Source organism: Entelurus aequoreus, linkage group LG13 (genome assembly GCF_033978785.1).
Source record: "Entelurus aequoreus isolate RoL-2023_Sb linkage group LG13, RoL_Eaeq_v1.1, whole genome shotgun sequence".
Taxonomy (NCBI): domain Eukaryota; kingdom Metazoa; phylum Chordata; class Actinopteri; order Syngnathiformes; family Syngnathidae; genus Entelurus; species Entelurus aequoreus.
The window spans coordinates 54368930-54386642 of record NC_084743.1 but is presented as its reverse complement, the minus strand read 5'-3'; the positions used below and the strand labels follow the sequence as shown (position 1 = coordinate 54386642).

At 39.9% G+C, this 17713-nt stretch overlaps 1 protein-coding gene across 2 annotated transcripts in view; it reads left to right on the top strand.

Moving 5' to 3' along the window:
- Positions 1-17713, top strand: part of lsamp (limbic system associated membrane protein) — a 471983-nt gene that overhangs the window by 401671 nt on the left and 52599 nt on the right. The window contains exon 5 of one of the 2 annotated variants that reach the window (XM_062068053.1): positions 15708-15836. In XM_062068053.1, coding sequence (XP_061924037.1) covers positions 15708-15836 — 129 coding nt within the window. Of the gene's footprint in view, positions 1-15704; positions 15837-17713 lie in introns of both variants that reach the window. The other variant, XM_062068049.1, reaches the window with a different exon arrangement.

Below are 17713 nucleotides of genomic sequence, written 5' to 3'. Positions count from 1 at the left end.
CTACACTTCTGTTAAAATGTAATAATTACTTATTCTTCTGTTGTTTGATACTTTACATTAGTTTTGGATGATACCACAAATGTGGGTATCAATCCGATACCAAGTCGTTACAGGATCATACATTGGTCATATTCAAAGTCCTCATGTGTCATGACTTTATAAACATAATATAAATTTTAAAAAAACAAAAGATGTGATGCCAAACAATATCGATGTAATCATAGTAGTGTCCACTAGATACGCTCCTGTACTTGGTATCATTACAGTGGATGTCAGGTGTAGATCCACCAATGGTGTTTGTTTGGACCAGTACTTTTCGTACAGAAAATGATTAATTAGTATCGCGGTACTATACTAATACCGGTATACCGTACAACCCTACTCAAAACTGTGAATTAATACCTTCATTTTAACAGAGGTGTTAATGTTTTGGGCTGTGTTTCTATACTTTCTTGCAGTGACTCACTTTATTATGCAGGTGGCAATGAGTGTGCAAAATGACACAATATGCTGGCAGACAGAAAACTACCAATGCATGACCGTATCAAAGCAGAAAAAGTGGAATAATTAGTTTCGGTGTAGCTCAGACAAAAAGGCGATATCAGTGTTGTGGTTTTTGAAAAGGAAGTATATGTTTTGTTGTTAGACTGCTGAAACGAAAAGATTGATTAGGGGCTTTTCTCCTCACTATAGAGTATTGCTGCAAGTGTATCAGGACATCAAACAATGCAGATGAGGAATTACATGCGTTTATTTGCCAACGCCTCCCGAGTGTGATGCTAGAAGTATTATCAGTTAAAATGTGACTCACACAGACGATATCACCGCAGAGCATATGGTGCGTATCATTATACCCGCAACGAGGAGTGCATTGAGTAAAACAGTCCCCTGTTAATGAAGTGTTGCAGAAATATGCTTTGATGGACAGTTAAAGTTCCAGAGGGACGTCTATCTTATGTTCGTATGCAAAAAAAAAAACGGATTTCCATGCAACCCAACTATCAAATCAGATGCTTAACATAAATTAGCATTTGCAAAATAAAAGCAGTGTTTCGCACAGTGTTAAAATAATACTGATGAAAGATGCATGAGGATATGCAAATCACATCTATTTCCTAACAGAGTGTGCCGGTTTGTGTTGCACAGCCTTCACACGACCACCCCGCCCCTGGTCCATGCCCGCTTTCTACTTCAGAAGGCAGGGGCACACTTACGCTTGGCACCGCGGTCCCTCCCCTCTTGTATAGAGTTCCCAAATCGACATGACAAAACGTGCACAGCAGCCTAAACCTGCAACCTGCAAATCTTTATCCCCCAGCCACTTAGGAGAAGAAGTGTACTTCTCCCCGGACCTTAAATGCCTCCCCGATTCTCTTTCAAATGCCTGCTGCTGACAGCTCCCGCAAAAGCCTCCGGCTGCCTGCAGATTATTGTGCGTGAAAACAACAAAATGCATTGTCTTATGCAGAATTGCCTCGCGTCAAGCTGCATACCAAATTAAGGAGTGGTAGGAAAATAAATTGAAGCGGACGCCCCCCATACACGTGAAAGAAGAGTTGGAGATTAGGTCTGATTTCTTGTCACTGCTCCCAGAGACAAGCTCTCAAGCTTCCCTCAAGATGTCCAGTCCCTCCAGGATTTCATTGGCTTTTATTTTTTTTTTGGGGATTGTAACGGCCTAAAATGCCTGAATTTGGAAAAAAAATATTTCTAAAATAATAATTAAACTTGTTATTTTATGAATTTACTATCAGTTTTCAAGGGATGCATGTAACCTTAACAGCAAAAAGCACAGGATTTCAACAAAAAATGTAAAACCATAACTGTATTGATGTTTTACCAAGATCTCATTTATTGTCAAATTAGTGTACTGGTCAAAAAGTCGAAAAAAATATAAATCCAAACATGCTTTATATACACTCTGAACTCTTTTCGTCCTTTAGCTACTCTGTTATTTAATTATTTTCAAGTGTATCGTTGATATAGTGTTACGTTGTACAAAAGAAGGAGACAGCACAGACAGGAGAGATGTCGTTAGGCACTAGATTTATATATATATATATATATATATATATATATATATATATATATATATATATATATATATATATATATATATATATATATATATATATATATATATATATATATATATATATATATATGTATATATTAGGGCTGCAACTAACGATTAATTTGATAACCGATTAATCTGTCGATTATTACTTCGATTAATCGATTAATAATCGGATAAAAGAGACAAACTACATTTCTATCCTACCCAGTATTTTATTGGAAAAAAAACAGCATACTGACACCATACTTATTTTGATTATTGTTTCTCAGCTGTTTGTAAATGTTGCAGTTTATAAATAAAGGTTTATTAAAAAAAATCAAAAAATAAAATAAAATAAAAAAATTATTTAAGAAATTTAAAAAACTCTGCGCATAGCATAGATCCAACGAATTGATGAATAAATTAATCGGCAACTATTTTAATAATCGATTTTAAGCGATTTGATCGATTAGTTGTTGCAGCTATATATATATACATATATATATATATATATATATATATATATATATATATATATATATATATATATATATATATATATATATATATATATATATATATATAGCTGCAACATACATATATGTATGTATGTATGTATGTATGTATAATATATATAAATAATAACATGAAGTGTGTAATTATTCCAACAGTGTGTGGTGTGTGACTATGTGTGGGAATGAACTGCTGAGTGTTACCGTGAGTAGAGCGAGAGGCGGAAGTCCAAATAGGGCAAGGCAGGCTCGAGAGTCGGAAGTCAGACGTGAGGTCGAGAGGAGGAGAGAGGCGTCAAAGGTCCGTGTCCAGGCGGGAGGTCGAGATCCAAGAGGCAGCCAGGGAAGCAGAGGGAATGCGGGGAGACGAGACACACAGCTCGTAACGTGGGAACGGGGGTACGCTGCAAGGAGGGCGACAAGGAAGACACGAGACAATTGAACATGCACAGAGAGAGAAAGAGTGCATAGAGCTCGCTAGGTTCGGCTTACTGTACAGGACAGGTAGCGGATAGCAGGTTGTGCAGGCTTATGAAGGCAGGTCCTCTGATCAGTGACAGGTGCGCTGATTGCTGGCGATTGATTGCAGCTGCTTGCTGCAGCCGGACTGACACGCGCCTGGCGCGTACCCGAAGATGCGCCCAGCGCAGTGCACACATACATGCACATTGGTGTGTGCTCGGGCCGTGACATATAGTAAAGTTGTTTTTTGTTTGGTTTTTTGCTGCAGCTGTTACATATACTGTAATATTATACATAGTAATTGGGATTTGTCATATATTGTATATATTATATAAAAATATAATATAATATATCAGTATATATTATATACTGTATATATAATATGTCACTATTATATATATGTTATATTTTATATTGCTACTATGGTACATTTTTTGTCTACTTAATAATACCTGCATTATCCTTTCCATCCTTACCCTTTCCATCCTTTGAAACTGAGCTACTGTGTGCAACAATTTCCCTGGTGGATCAATAATGTTTGTCTAAGTCTAATTTTAAATGAAAATATTCAACTTAAACATGAAATAGAGCAAATATGTTCTCCAAAGGACAAAAAAAGACCCCAATATACTCTGAGGGTTTCAGTTTATACGGCACATTTGTTCTAGAAAAATGAAAATGGCCTTCTGGGAAAACACCCGAGCTCCTAATGGCCACTTAGCCCCCCGGTGGTGGTCGAAGACCCTGTCTTGTTGCGTTCGTTTCCTCACGGAGAAAAAAACAGTTGCTTTTCCTCTATCAAGATCAGCAGTAAAATATGGATGTCATCCTGTGTAATGCCAGGCTTTTTTCCAATGTGCACCCTTTAGTCACCAACCTTCTTCATGCCCATTTATTCATGCATTCTCCGAGCCATAGAGGCATTAAGTCACCACATATCTAGCATGGACACACACACACACAAGATTATCCAATCTGTCTTCATTACGCTTCATTAAATAGATAATATGCACTTCGTATGCAGGAAGTTGCATTCTTCCTGCGCGTGCGGACAAAGACGCGGGGAATGTCGCATCGTCGTTAACTGCTTCTTTAAAGGAGTAAATCACGTCCAATCATGCGTTAATTATGTTGCTTTCACTGTGTATAACCATTGACTTGATCACAACAGATGAATCAGTCACTTTCAAACATCTCTCATTGAAATTCTCTTTTTTGGGGTTCTCACATCTGTTATCCGCAATTGAAATGAACAAATAGAATCTCCATGGCAACCCATTGAAAGCCTCCATCACTGGTATTTTGTGGTTCTTTCTACATGTTGCCGCTTTTAGCAGGCGAACATGTGCGACTCACTGGGAAAGCGAGCAGGGGCACAGATGGTTGGCGTGATACCGCAGCCACAAAGCATATCTTTATGCCAGTCAAAGAAATCAAACCAACCTTTTAACCACAGGACACGTTTCCTCGCATGGACTTTGGGTATTGAATGAATTAAATGTGTTTATTTCGGTCATATAATCAACCATTTTGTGTGATCAATTTAACAGCACAGATTATACATATTAACAATCATACACATACACACACACAAAAAGAAAAAGAATGCTGAAGCCAAGGCTTATATTTGCCTATCTTATACATTCAATTAAAATTAGATTGCCTGGAACATCAACGTTCAAAAAATCAATGGGACGAAAGTAATTGTTACTATATTTTATAATTTTCTATTATTTCACCTTTCAAGGCTTTCTTAAACCTTAACAAAGAACTACATGTCTTCAACTCATCACTGAGCTTGTTCCACCATTTAAGTCAGGGGTCCACAAACTTTTTGACTCCGGGGCCGCATTGGGGTAAAAATATTTGGTTGGGGGCCGCGCTATATATATATATATATATATATATATATATATATATATATATATATATATATATATATATATATATATATATATATATATATATATATATATATATATATATATATATATATATATATATATATATATATATATATATATATATATATATTATGTGTGTGTGTGTGTATATATATGTATATGTCAGTGGCGTGCAGTCACTAGAGGCAGGGGAGGCACGGCCTCACCTGCCATCATGGAAAGAAAAAAAAAAGTGAAAAGAAAAAAAAATAAATTTAATTGTTATATGTATCCAGTGATTATACTAAAGTTATTTTCCATTTAACTTCACCAGTTTTAGATTATCTTTATTTTTATTTTCACATTTGCCGTTGAAATACTGAGAAGAGACGGTGCGGTGATCAGCAGCCAGTAGAGGCACGTCACTGATTTGTGCCTCAACATGGATTGTGCGCAATGACTCGGCTAACTGCTGAGCTGCTGTGCAGTGAGACCGTATTGCTATACGAATTATATTATACATTTCCATAGTTTAGTTAGCTGAGGTATATAATGTACAGTGTATTTTGTCAACAACTGTATGTGTGTAACGTATTTCTTGTGCTGAGCGATCATAAAACTCTGCTGCGAAGACGCACTGTGAGAGGCTCGTCTCATAACCCCGCCTCCTGGTGCCAAGCACCTCCGCCGCAGAATGCACCGCCCGACGGGAGCACCGAATCCACCCAAAAAAAGTCACTTAAGAAGAAGCCAAAAAGTGCAAAAACAACAATGCTCGCGCTGCAGGAGCCGCGAACGACCGCAGGGACACAACATTAGGTACACCTGCACTGCAGGTTCATATGTTTGTAAATCTGACTGATGATGCAGTCGTGCCTCACCAGACATTAACCTCACCGCACGCCACTGGTATATGTAAATGTGTATATATGTATACGTCTATGTATATGTCCATGGAATAGCCTTCATTTCTAAGAACAAGAATAGACTGTCGAGTTTCAGATGAAAGTTATCTTTTTCTGGCCATTTTGAGCGTTTAATTGACCCCACAAATGTGATGCTCCAGAAACTCAATCTGCTCAAAGGAAGGTCAGTTTTGTAGCTTCTGTAACGAGCTAAACTGTTTTCAGATGTGTGAACATGATTGCACAAGGGTTTTCTAATCATCAATTAGCCTTCTGAGCCAATGAGCAAACACATTGTACCATTAGAACACTGGAATGATAGTTGCTGGAAATGGGCCTCCATACACCTATGTAGATATTGCACCAAAAACCAGACATTTGCAGCTAGAATAGTCATTTACCACATTAGCAATGTATAGAGTGTATTTCTTTAAAGTTAAGACCAGTTTAAAGTTATCTTCATTGAAAAGTACAGTACTTTTCCTTCAAAAATAAGGACATTTCAATGTGACCCCAAACTTTTGAACGGTAGTGTGTATATATATGTTTATGTATTCATACATATATATTCCTCGTGCACTAATTGACTTAAAGAGCGCACTTGCTGCATGTCACGTTATCGATGGTAAAATGCATTTTTAGACAATATGATTTGCCTGAGTGGCTAGGAGACGGTAGAAAAATGGACTAGTAAGGACAAATAAAAAATAATAATAATAATAAAAACATAAAAAATAAAAATTTTAACTTGGGACTTCCCGCGGGCCGGATTTTGGACGCTGGGGGGGCCGTATACGGCCCGCGGGCCGTAGTTTGGCACCCCTGATTTAACTCCTAAAACTGAAATACATTTGTATTCTATATTCGGGACGGTGTGGCGTAGTGGGTAGAGCAACCGTGCCAGAAACCTGAGGGTTGCAGGTTCGCTCCCCGCCTCTTACCATCCAAAAAATCGCTGCCGTTGTGTCCTTGGGCAGGACACTTCACCCTTTGCCCCCGGTGCCGCTCACACCGGTGAAATGAATGATGAATGAATGGTAGGTGGTGGTCGGAGGGGCCGTAGGCGCAAACTGGCAGCCTCGCTTCCGTCAGTCTACCCAAGGGCAGATGTGGCTACAAATGTAGCTTACCACCACCAGGTGTGAATGAATGATGGGTTCCCACTTCTCTGTGAGCGCTTTGAGTATCTAACAATAGAAAAGCGCGATATAAATCTAATCCATTATTATTATTATATTCGTTCTTACTTTTGTCATGATCCGTGGTCCGGATCATGTTTTGTTTAGTTATGTTCTGTTAGTTTTGGACTCCCACAGTTCCTGTTTTGTGCACTGCTGGGTTTGTTTTGGTTACCACGGGTACTATTTGGTTTCACCTGCCTCTGATTAGTGTTTGGCACGTTCAAATGCTGCCGAGCACTAATCAGAGAGCTATTTATTCACCTCTCTCGCCACACTCGTTCTGGCTTCTTTGTTTGCTTCACGCGACCTACTGCGTAAGTCTTGTTTCATGCCACAGTTTTGTGAGTGTTCCATGTCCATAGTTTTTGCCTTAGCTTCCCGTGTGTTAGGCACACTTGCCTTTGTTGTTTGCCTGTTATGTTGTAAGTTGGATGATTTTTGAGAATTAAATCTTATCCTACCTTTACGCTTTCGTCCGGAGTTGTCCATTCTGCATTCCTGGGAGAACGACCCCGCAGTGACAACTTTACCTATTTCAAAAATCAATATCCCCTGTAAATTATAATTTTCTCCTCTTTCTTTAAATAACCTAAGAATACAAGCTGGAAGGGTGTGGTTCTTTACTCGAAACATAATTTTCATTGTTTTTAAAAACACAATATCTGAAAATTTTAACACATTAGAACTTATGAATAATGGATTGGTAGGTTCATAGTAGCACGCTTTGTGTATTATTCTAATTACCCTTTTTTGAAGTTTAATTATTGTGTATTGATCCCACTCTGGCTCCTATTTGAATGTGTTGCCATACCCAATGTTGTGGTCAGTCATCACTGCTTATAAGTAACCCCCAGAGACCCCCTTCTCCGGCCTGCTTGTGTTGAAAACATATAAATTATTTAAATGTCACACCCAGGGGCATAGCAGCACATTCTGGGCCCCCATACACGAGAACCCTTAAAGGGCGCCCCGGCCCCCATCTCACCCTAAACCCAACGTCGCCGCCCCATACACCCACACCTGGTACACTTACATCAGGGGTGTCCAAAGTGCGCCCCGGGGGCCATTTGCGGCCCGCGGCTAATAGTTTACACGTTCTGGAAATGCTATTGCAAAAATTAAAAAAACATTAAAAAAAAGTGGAATGAGGTGAAATCTGACTAGAAAAAGTTGCAATGTTGACACAAAGCTGCCATGCAGGCTGTTTTTTTTTTCTTTATTTTTCTTTTTTTGCCATTTCTCAAAAAAAAAAGAAAAAAATAACTCAATGTTATAATGAATTATTGACCTATTCAAGGCTCCAATTATTTCAAATATTTAACATTAAAATGTTTTATGTGGAAAATATTGTGTGGTTGCCATACAAAAACATCAATGTTTTCTTTGACAAAAGAGCATAAAACAAACAAAATAATAGTTCAAACGTAAAATTGACCGATATATCTGAAGTTCATCTCGTAACCTAAGTGTTGAAAGTAAAAAAAAAACTAATACAAATGTATCACTTTATGAATGGGACACCTTTTGGGTTCCAAATATATTTAATGGGATTTTATTTGTCTTTTCACTGTGATTACTCAAAAATAATAATGAATGGTGTCCTGCATTATTGATTTTTTTAAGGCTCTAATTACTTCACATCAAACATTGCTTTTTGAATGTTTTGGGCAGTGGGGGAAATACTGCATATTTCAGTTTTATTATAAAAAACAAAGTTGTCTTTGACTGAAAAGGCATAAAACCTTTTTTGTTTTTTTTAACTTTATTTCAACCTGAAGTTGATATACTGTAGAGATTTACTGTAAGAGTTAAAAAAAAATATATATATATAATAATTAAACTTCGTTTTTTTTACATTTTAATGACTTAGACCCTTTATGATCCCCGAGAGCCCTAAAGGTAAAAAAAACCAAAATCCATATATTTTGTTATGGTTTGAAAATGAAAAATTTTAAAATGACCCCCGCATGCTTTAAGTTTTCCGTGTGCGGCCCTCAGTGGAAAAAGTTTGGACACCCCTGACTTACATGTACTAAAAACCTGATTATTGCATGGATTTGGTTCAAAATCATGTTTTTCAAATGTACATTTTTGTTAGTTTTTTTTTTACTTTTTAAAGACGAGATTAACATATCTAGATAAACCCACTAAATCAGGGATGCCCACACTTTTTCTGCAGGCAAGCTACTTTTCAATTGACCAAGTCGAGGGGATCTACTTCATTCATATATATAATTTATATTTATTTATTTATGAAAGTGACCTTTTTGTTAACACGTTAAATATGTTAAATGATAATACAAGCATGTTTAACACATTTCTTTCTTTCATGAAGACAAGAATATAAGTTGGTGTATTACCTGATTCTGATGACTTGCATTGATAGGAATCAGACAGTAGTGATTATAATGTCCACATTTTTGAATGAAGGAGAAAAAAAGTCCTCATTTCTGTCCAATACCACATGAAAGTGGTTGGTTTTTGGCATCTTATTTGTCCAGCTTCCATACTCGTTTATTACACTTTACAAAAAAAAAACATTGGCGGAAAACTCTGTAGCTTGCTAGCTTGTGCACGCCATCTATCTGAGACTCTTATTTTGTTAGCACAGGCAGGATGAAGCAGCGTTTTTATTGTGAAGACAGGAACTGTGCGGTAGGTTTTTAGAGTTTTGACGGCAGGTACGGCGCGAGAGTCTGTTGAAATAAAAAGTGTTTCTCGCCCTCCTGTCGGTCATTTTTTCTTAATAATGATCTTGCAGCAGCCAGCGTCATCTCACAAGATCTTCAGGTGCCGTGAATGTCAATCAAGTGACGAAAGTGACGTCTTTGTGAAGATTGATGATCGCTAATTTTTAGGTCTATTTTTTTAATGCCTGGGTGGCGATCGACTGACACACCCTCCGCGATCGACGTAATGGGCACCCCTGTACTAAATGATTTGGCTCTGTTGAAAAAATAAAAGTTGGTAACAGAAAATAAACAATTCAATATAAAATGGCCAGGATACAGAAAGACCATATTTTTTTTTACTATACGCCGCTACTTCTTTCCTACGCTTTGAACACTGCGGCTTATAAAACGGTGCGGCTAATTCATGGATTTTTCTTCGCAAACGGCCATAATGCTTAATAAACCATTTCGTATTGTTGATAGGGAGCAACATTATTATTGAAATGTAATGGCTATATCAATTTTATATTAACATTTATGACTTTTTTTTTTTCTTTTTTTTTACAAATTACATATTTAAATGACCAACAACTAAATATTCAAACTTCAAAAAAGCAGAGAGGCTCCTGTGTTCTTGGGGCCCCAGTACAATCCCTGCTTACTGTGTGTCCGTCTTCATGTACAGGTGATTAAAAAAGAATAGGACGACATTATCACTCGATATTTCAAAAATGAAAAACAATAGAAAACCTAGCTTGAACACATGTGTTGCACATATCTTTGAGTATTTATTTCAGCCTTTACAAGTACCGTATTTTCCGCACCATAAGCCGCACCTAAAAACCACAATTTTTCTCAAAAGCTGACAGTGCGGCTAATAACCCGGTGCGCCTTATATATGGATTAATATTAATATTTATTTTCATAAAGTTTAGGTCTCGCAACTACGGTAAACAGCCGCCATCTTTTTTCCCCGTAGAAGAGGAAGCGCTTCTTCTTCTACGGTAAGCAACCGCTCCATAGAAGAGGAAGCTCTTCTTCTTCTACTGTAAGCAACCGCCAAGGTGAGCACCCGCCCCCGTAGAAGAAGAAGCGCACGGATATTACGTTTCATTTCATTTGTGTGTTTCTGTAAAGACCACAAAATGTCTCCTACTAAGAGACACGCGTACAAGGTTCCACTGACTTTTGATATTCATGTGAACCGCACTGTGCATACAACGGGAACACGTACGGTGAATATTCGCACCACAGGCAATGAGAAGTCGTCCTTCACCGTGAGCTAGCTAGCTTGCCATGCTAACGGCCAGAAACGTTCACCCACGGTGATATTCAAAAGGAAGACCTTGCCAAAAGAGAACTTTCCAGCCGGCGTCATCATAAAAGCTAACTCGAAGGGATGGATGGATGAAGAAAAGATGAGCGAAGACACCGGGTGACTTTTTTCACGCAGCTACGTCCCTGTTGATCTACGACTGCATGCGCGTCCACTTCACAGATGGTGCCAAAAAACAAGTGAAGCACACCGAAGAAGAATAATTCGATGGATTTGTGGATGAGTAATAACTTCAGAAAGTGAGCTTTAAATGTTTATTTTGTGTGTTGTGTGACACTAACGTATGAGCAACGTTGAGTTATTGATGTTGCTATTGCTCTGCACTATTTTGAGTGTTACTATTTTTGTGATTGCACATTTGCACATTACATTTTGGGAGTGAACAGAATTGTTAGAACGCTGGTTTGTGATATATTATTAAAGTTTGACTGACCTATCTGACTGTTTTGTTGACATTCCCTTTAGCGTAACGTAGGTGCGGCTAATAGCACGGGGCGGCTAATAGGTAAACAAAGTTTTGAAATATGCCGTTCATTGAACGTGCGGCTAATAACACGGGGCGCCTTATGGTGCGGAAAATACGGTACTCAATATAGGAATCTGGCAGGCCAAGCGCAAAGAGCGAGGTCTTTAGCACTACTTCTACCATTGCACCGCTGAGGCACGCTTCCATTCAGATTCGTTCGAACTTCCAGATGCCAATGGGGCGGTGCTCCATATTGTTGAAAAACGAAGTCATTTGACTCTGCTTAAAGTGAAGCCAATAGCCAGTTTTGGAGCATTTCGAGATAGGTTTGTCCTGTAACGGTGTTTTCTTTAAAGAAAAAGGGACCATAGACCCTGTTTGGAGACACAACGCAGAAGACGTTCACTTTAGGGCGGGGGTCAGCAACTGGTGGCTCTTTAGTGCCGCCCTAGTGGCTCCCTGGACCTCTTTCAGAGATGTGTGAAAATGGAAACAGATGAATAAAAAATAAAAAATGTTGTTTTAATATATTTTCTGCCGGAGAACAAACATGACACAAACCTTCCTAATTGTTAGAAATCCCACTGTTTATGTTACACATGCTTCACTGATGAGAGTATTTGGCAAGCACCGTTTTGTCCTACTAATTTCAGCGATCCTTGAACTTATCGTAGTTTGTTTACATGTACAACTTTCTCCGATGCTGCCACAGACTTGTTTTATGCCACTCTTTCTTTGTCTCATTTTGTCCACCAAATGTTTTATACTGTGCGTGAATGCACAAAGGTGAGCTTTGTTGATTTTATTGATTTGCTGGAGTGCTTATGGGGTATATTTGGTCAATCCACGACCGCAAGCCAATCAATGCTAACATGCTATTTAAGCTAGCTGTATATACACATTGCATCATTATGCCTCATTTGTAGGTATATTTGAGCTCATTTAATTAACTTATGGCTGCATTTCTCATAGTTGGTTGTGTGCCATGTTGTTCCAGACCACAGCAAACGTTACCCAGCATGCAAAGATTATAATAAATCCATTAGAAGAAGAAAGCCTGCCGTTTCCTTAAAGTTGGACACACACATCTATACCTTTGGCCATTCTGAGCCAGTCATTTCCAGAAGTTATCTCATTCTGTGAGACGCCTCCATTTTACTAATGACTTCCAATGTTGCAAAAATGTGTAGAATATAAATTAAAATACAACATTTCTGTCAATGAAGATTTGCGTCAGCCTTTGATAGTAGGCTAATATAGCTAATATAGACACTGTCGACGTATTCGTTTAATCTGGAGCCAGAAGATGTTTAAAGAGGACACAATGCATAAACTTAAAATCAGAAGTATTTATTCCCTATTGGATACAGTTCTAATTCAATTTGTCTGAGCGCTATCTGTCCCTAGTAGCATTCAATACGGCGACTTACACAGGGCTATCCGTACGCGCCCTCCTTACATCGTGTGTTGCCTTCATTATAACACTTATATAAGGCTTTTAATTTTTTGCGGCTCCAGACAGATTTTTATTTTGTATTTTTGGTCCAATATGGCTCTTTCAACATTTTGGGTTGCCGACCTCTGCTTTAGGGGAATCTCTTTGACTGTTTAATGTGGGTGACCTGTTCCCCAAATGCGCACTTTGTGACGATTGACTGTCCCACACGAGTGGAAAGTTGCTTCATCGCTAACAACTAGATGTTAAAAAGAGAATTTCATCATCTTCCATCGTCTTCAGCATTGACTCACAGAATCTCCCTTGCATCTTCTTGTTGTTATTAGTAAGTGCTTGGACAAGGCTTAAGTTTGTATGGTTTCGTATGTAGTCGTCTTTTAAACACACGTCAGGCGCCGAAAGGATTATACGACCACAACGGTGAAATTTTTACACAATAAAAGTTGGATAACTCCTGTGTCCAATGACCATTGATTCAGTCTATTACAATGCTTTAGAACTGAATAAATGCCTGATGATTTTGGCGTATTCTTTTGGATTCACCCTGTATATGCAGAATATACGCTGATTATCAGAACGGCAACTATAGCCGCGTCAAAATTATCATTAAGCACTCGCAATGTGATTCATTAAGCCTGAGACTGTCTTGGGACAGCTGTTTTGCATCTATATTTAGTATGTTTGAAATGGCACACACTTGGAGAAGGCATTGGACCGTGTACCCTGGGAGGTCCTGTGGGGAGTGCTCCGAGAGTATGGGGCAACGGACTGTCTGATTGTGGCGGTCCGCTCCCTGTATGATCGGTGTCAGAGCTTGGTCCGCATTGCCGGCAGTAAGTCGGACCCGTTTCCAGTGAGGGTTGGACTCCGCCAAGGCTGCCCTTTGTCACCGATTCTGTTCATAACTTTTATGGACAGAATTTCTAGGCGCAGTCAGAGCGTTGAGGGTATCTGGTTTGGTGGCTGCAGGATTAGGTCTCTGCTTTTTGCAGTTGATGTGGTCCTGATGGCTTCATCTGGCCAGGATCTTCAGCTCTCACTGGATCAGTTCGCAGCCGAGTGTGAAGCGACTGGGATGGGAATAAGCACCTCAAAGTCCGAGTCCATGGTTCTCGCCCAGAAAAGGGTGGAGTGCCATCTCCGTGTTGGGGAGGAGATCTTGCCCCAAGTGGAGGAGTTGAAGTACCTCGGAGTCTTGTTCACAAGTGAGGGAAGAGTGGATCGTGAGGTCGACAGGCGGATCGGTGCGGCGTCTTCAGTAATGTGGACGCTGTATCGATCCGTTGTGGTGAAGAAGGAGCTGAGCCGGAAGACAAAGCTCTCAATTTACCGGTCAATCTACGTTCCCATCCTCACCTATGGTCATGAGCTTTGGGTTATGACCAAAAGGACAAGATCACGGGTACAAGCGGCCGAAATGAGCTTCCTCCGCTGGGTGGCGGGCTTCCCTTAGAGATAGGGTGAGAAGCGCTGTCATCCGGGAGGAGCTCAAACTAAAGCCGCTGATCCTCCACATCGAGAGGAGCCAGATGAGATGGTTTGGGCATCTGGTAAGGATGCCACCCGAACGCCTCCCTAGGGAGGTGTTTCGGGCACGTCCGACCGGTAGGACGCCACGGGGAAGACCCAGGACACGTTGGGAAGACTATGTCTCCTGGCTGGCCTGGGAACGCCTCGGGATCCCCCGGGAGGAGCTGGACCAAGTGGCTGGGGAGAGGGAAGTCTGAGCTTCCCTGCTTAGGCTGCTGCCCCCGCGACCCGACCTCGGATAAGCAGAAGAAGATGGATGGATGGAAATGGCACACAGATACTGTACATGCTAATGGCTGTCCCAGTCACAAGGAGGTGATGAGTGAATATGCTTACCACTTACACAATGGAGAAAGAGAATCTTCCGTTACATATATATGTATATGTATATATGTATGTGGCTTCAGACACTATTCAGCACTTGTAAGTCGTGATCTTATTAGATCAGGCCCTGATGAATCGTTGATCGATTCGTCAAGAATTTGCATCACAGTCTTACCATTTTACCCCCGTCGATGATGCATCTCCCATTGTGTATAAGCACAGGCCATCCTTCAAGTAATGAAGCATTTGAGGAAACAGTATTACAGCTTATCCTGCAAATGCTATCATGTGCCTTAACGTCTAGAGTCACATGATAACCTCAATTAATGGGTTAGAAGCTGCTAGGAGAAAAACGTGTGAGGCAACGGCAGGCAAAGAGCGTCCAATCAGTTTTGCTCTAATGACTTTCCCACCCTGCCTAGTTGCAGGGCATCTGGTCATCTCTGTGAGTTGTGTAATGTTAACAGGGGTTGTTTGTCGGCACTACTTTTCTTTTTTTTTATTCTATTACATTTTAGCTTGGAATTCATATTTTTGGACTAGGGATGGGTACCTTTTTTAATGTGAAACCAACATGGAACCTATTCCTAATACCTGGGAATCAATATCGGTACTCAATGGTAGCATATTTCGGCACATATATCTACCGAAAACGTGTATATCATCCAGTCTGGAGTGGTAAAAAACCTCCATAGCAAAGCACATATACATATTACAACATACATCTCGAGATATCTAGCAACAGAGGGAAGGGAGTGCGGGGGCATGGTGGTAGGCCGCAGCTCCCAGGCGCTGACCATCCTTATGGGATTTGTGTCGATATGTTGGTACTTGGAGAGCCAATAGTTTTCTGAGGAGGTAGCTGGTGAACAAAGTTTGAGAACCACTGATCTAGCTATTTTACTTTCTGTTTCTGTACAGCAGAGCCACTGGATGGAGAGGAGTACCTGGACATCATCGGTATAATGCGAAACCAAGCAGGCCGCTACGAATGCAAGGCCAGCAATGACGTCGCCACGCCTGATGTCAAATATGTCAACGTGATCGTCAACTGTAAGTAACCCCTAGCTTTGGTTTCGAAGCACTGATCAGTCGTCTCAGATAACACTGAGCGGATAAAAGCAAGGCTGGAAAGGGCTGAGACTTGGAAGAACAGAGTGCGGGGGAAAGTTTTGAAGCGCTCTTCAATCCTGCAAAGATTCATGTTATTCTGACTGGAACTGGCTTAGGAGTGATTTTCTGCAAAGATTAATCATTTGTATTTACATTTGATGAGACATAAAAATAGACTTGTTTTCGAATAGCACTAAGTGCAGCCTTTTCCAAACATAGGGGTGGTACAGAAAAGTGGTTGTTTTTTTATTGACTTTCTGGTTGTCGGAATGAAATGATTTTTGTTATTTTGTCATCAAGAAAGCACTCTTTTTTTTATTTTCTTGTCCTTTTTCTGAGCAAATGATTTTGCTCTGATGAATGTATTTGCATGATTAAATAGAAATGCATGATGTATTTTTGGTTCGTTTGGGTCCCAGGGAAGAACCACATGGGTATCTACTAGAGATGTCCAAAAATATCGGATAAATGCTTTAAAATGTGATATAGGTAATTATCGGTATCGGTTTCAAAAAGTAAAATGTCTGACTTTTTAAAACGCCGCTGTACGGAGTGGTACACGGACGTAGGGAGAAGTACAGAGCGCCAATAAACCTTAAAGGCACTGCGTTTGCGTGCCGGCTCAATCACATAATATCTACGGCTTTTCACACACACAAGTGAATGCAAGGCATACTTGGTCAACAGCCATACAGGTCACACTGAGGGTGACCGTATAAACAACTTTAACACTGTTACAAATATGCGCCACACTGTGAACCCACACCAAACAAGAATGACAAACACATTTCGGGAGAACATCCGCACCGTAACACAACAGAACAAATACCCAGAACCCCTTGCAGTACTAACTCTTCCGGGACGCTACAATATATACACCCCGCTACCCCCCTCCTCCCCCCCACACCTCAACCGCCCCCCCCCCCAACCCCGCCCACCTCAACCTCCTCATGCTCTCTCAGGGAGGGCATGTCCCAAATTCCAAGCTGCTGTTTTGAGGCATGTTAAAAAAAAATTATGCACTTTGTGACTTCAATAATAAATATGGCAGTGCCATCTTGGCATTTTTTTCCATAACTTGAGTTGTTTTATTTTGGAAAACCTTGTTACATTGTTTAATGCATCCAGTGGGGCATCACAACAAAATTAGGCATAATAATGTGTTAATTCCACGACTGTATATATTGTATCGGTTGATTTCGGAATCGGTAATTAAGAGTTGGACAATATCGGAATGTCGGATATCGGCAAAAAAGCCATTATCGGACATCACTAGTATCTACTCCTGCCAGTATCTACAGTAGTACACAGGTGTCACACTCAAAACAAAAAAATAATGTGTCACACATAAGGCCCGGGGGCCAGATCTAGTTCGCCACTTCATTTTATGTGGCCCGTGAAAACCTGGAAATAATGTGCGTTAAAGTAGCACTTAATTTGTATGTATTTGTTCTTTCAATATGGAGACAAAATGTACTACATGTCATTATCAAAAATAAATACTGTATTTTCCGGACTATAGAGCACACCGGGGTATAAGCCGCATCCACACAATTAAAAAAAAGCTTTTCCATATATTACCCTCACCGGACTATAAGCCGTAGATATGTTGCGAAATGAGTTATTTACACAGTGGGATTTTGTAAATGTTTATTTACATACCTTAGTTGTTTCCAAACGGTGCCTGTAACACGGCAGTAAAACGGCTGATCAAACAAAACAGAAGTCATTGTAATGGACCCACTAGCTGCGGAAGCTAGCTCTCCAATCAGCGAAACAGACTAAATAACTCCACGGTGACTTCTTGGTAAATTTAT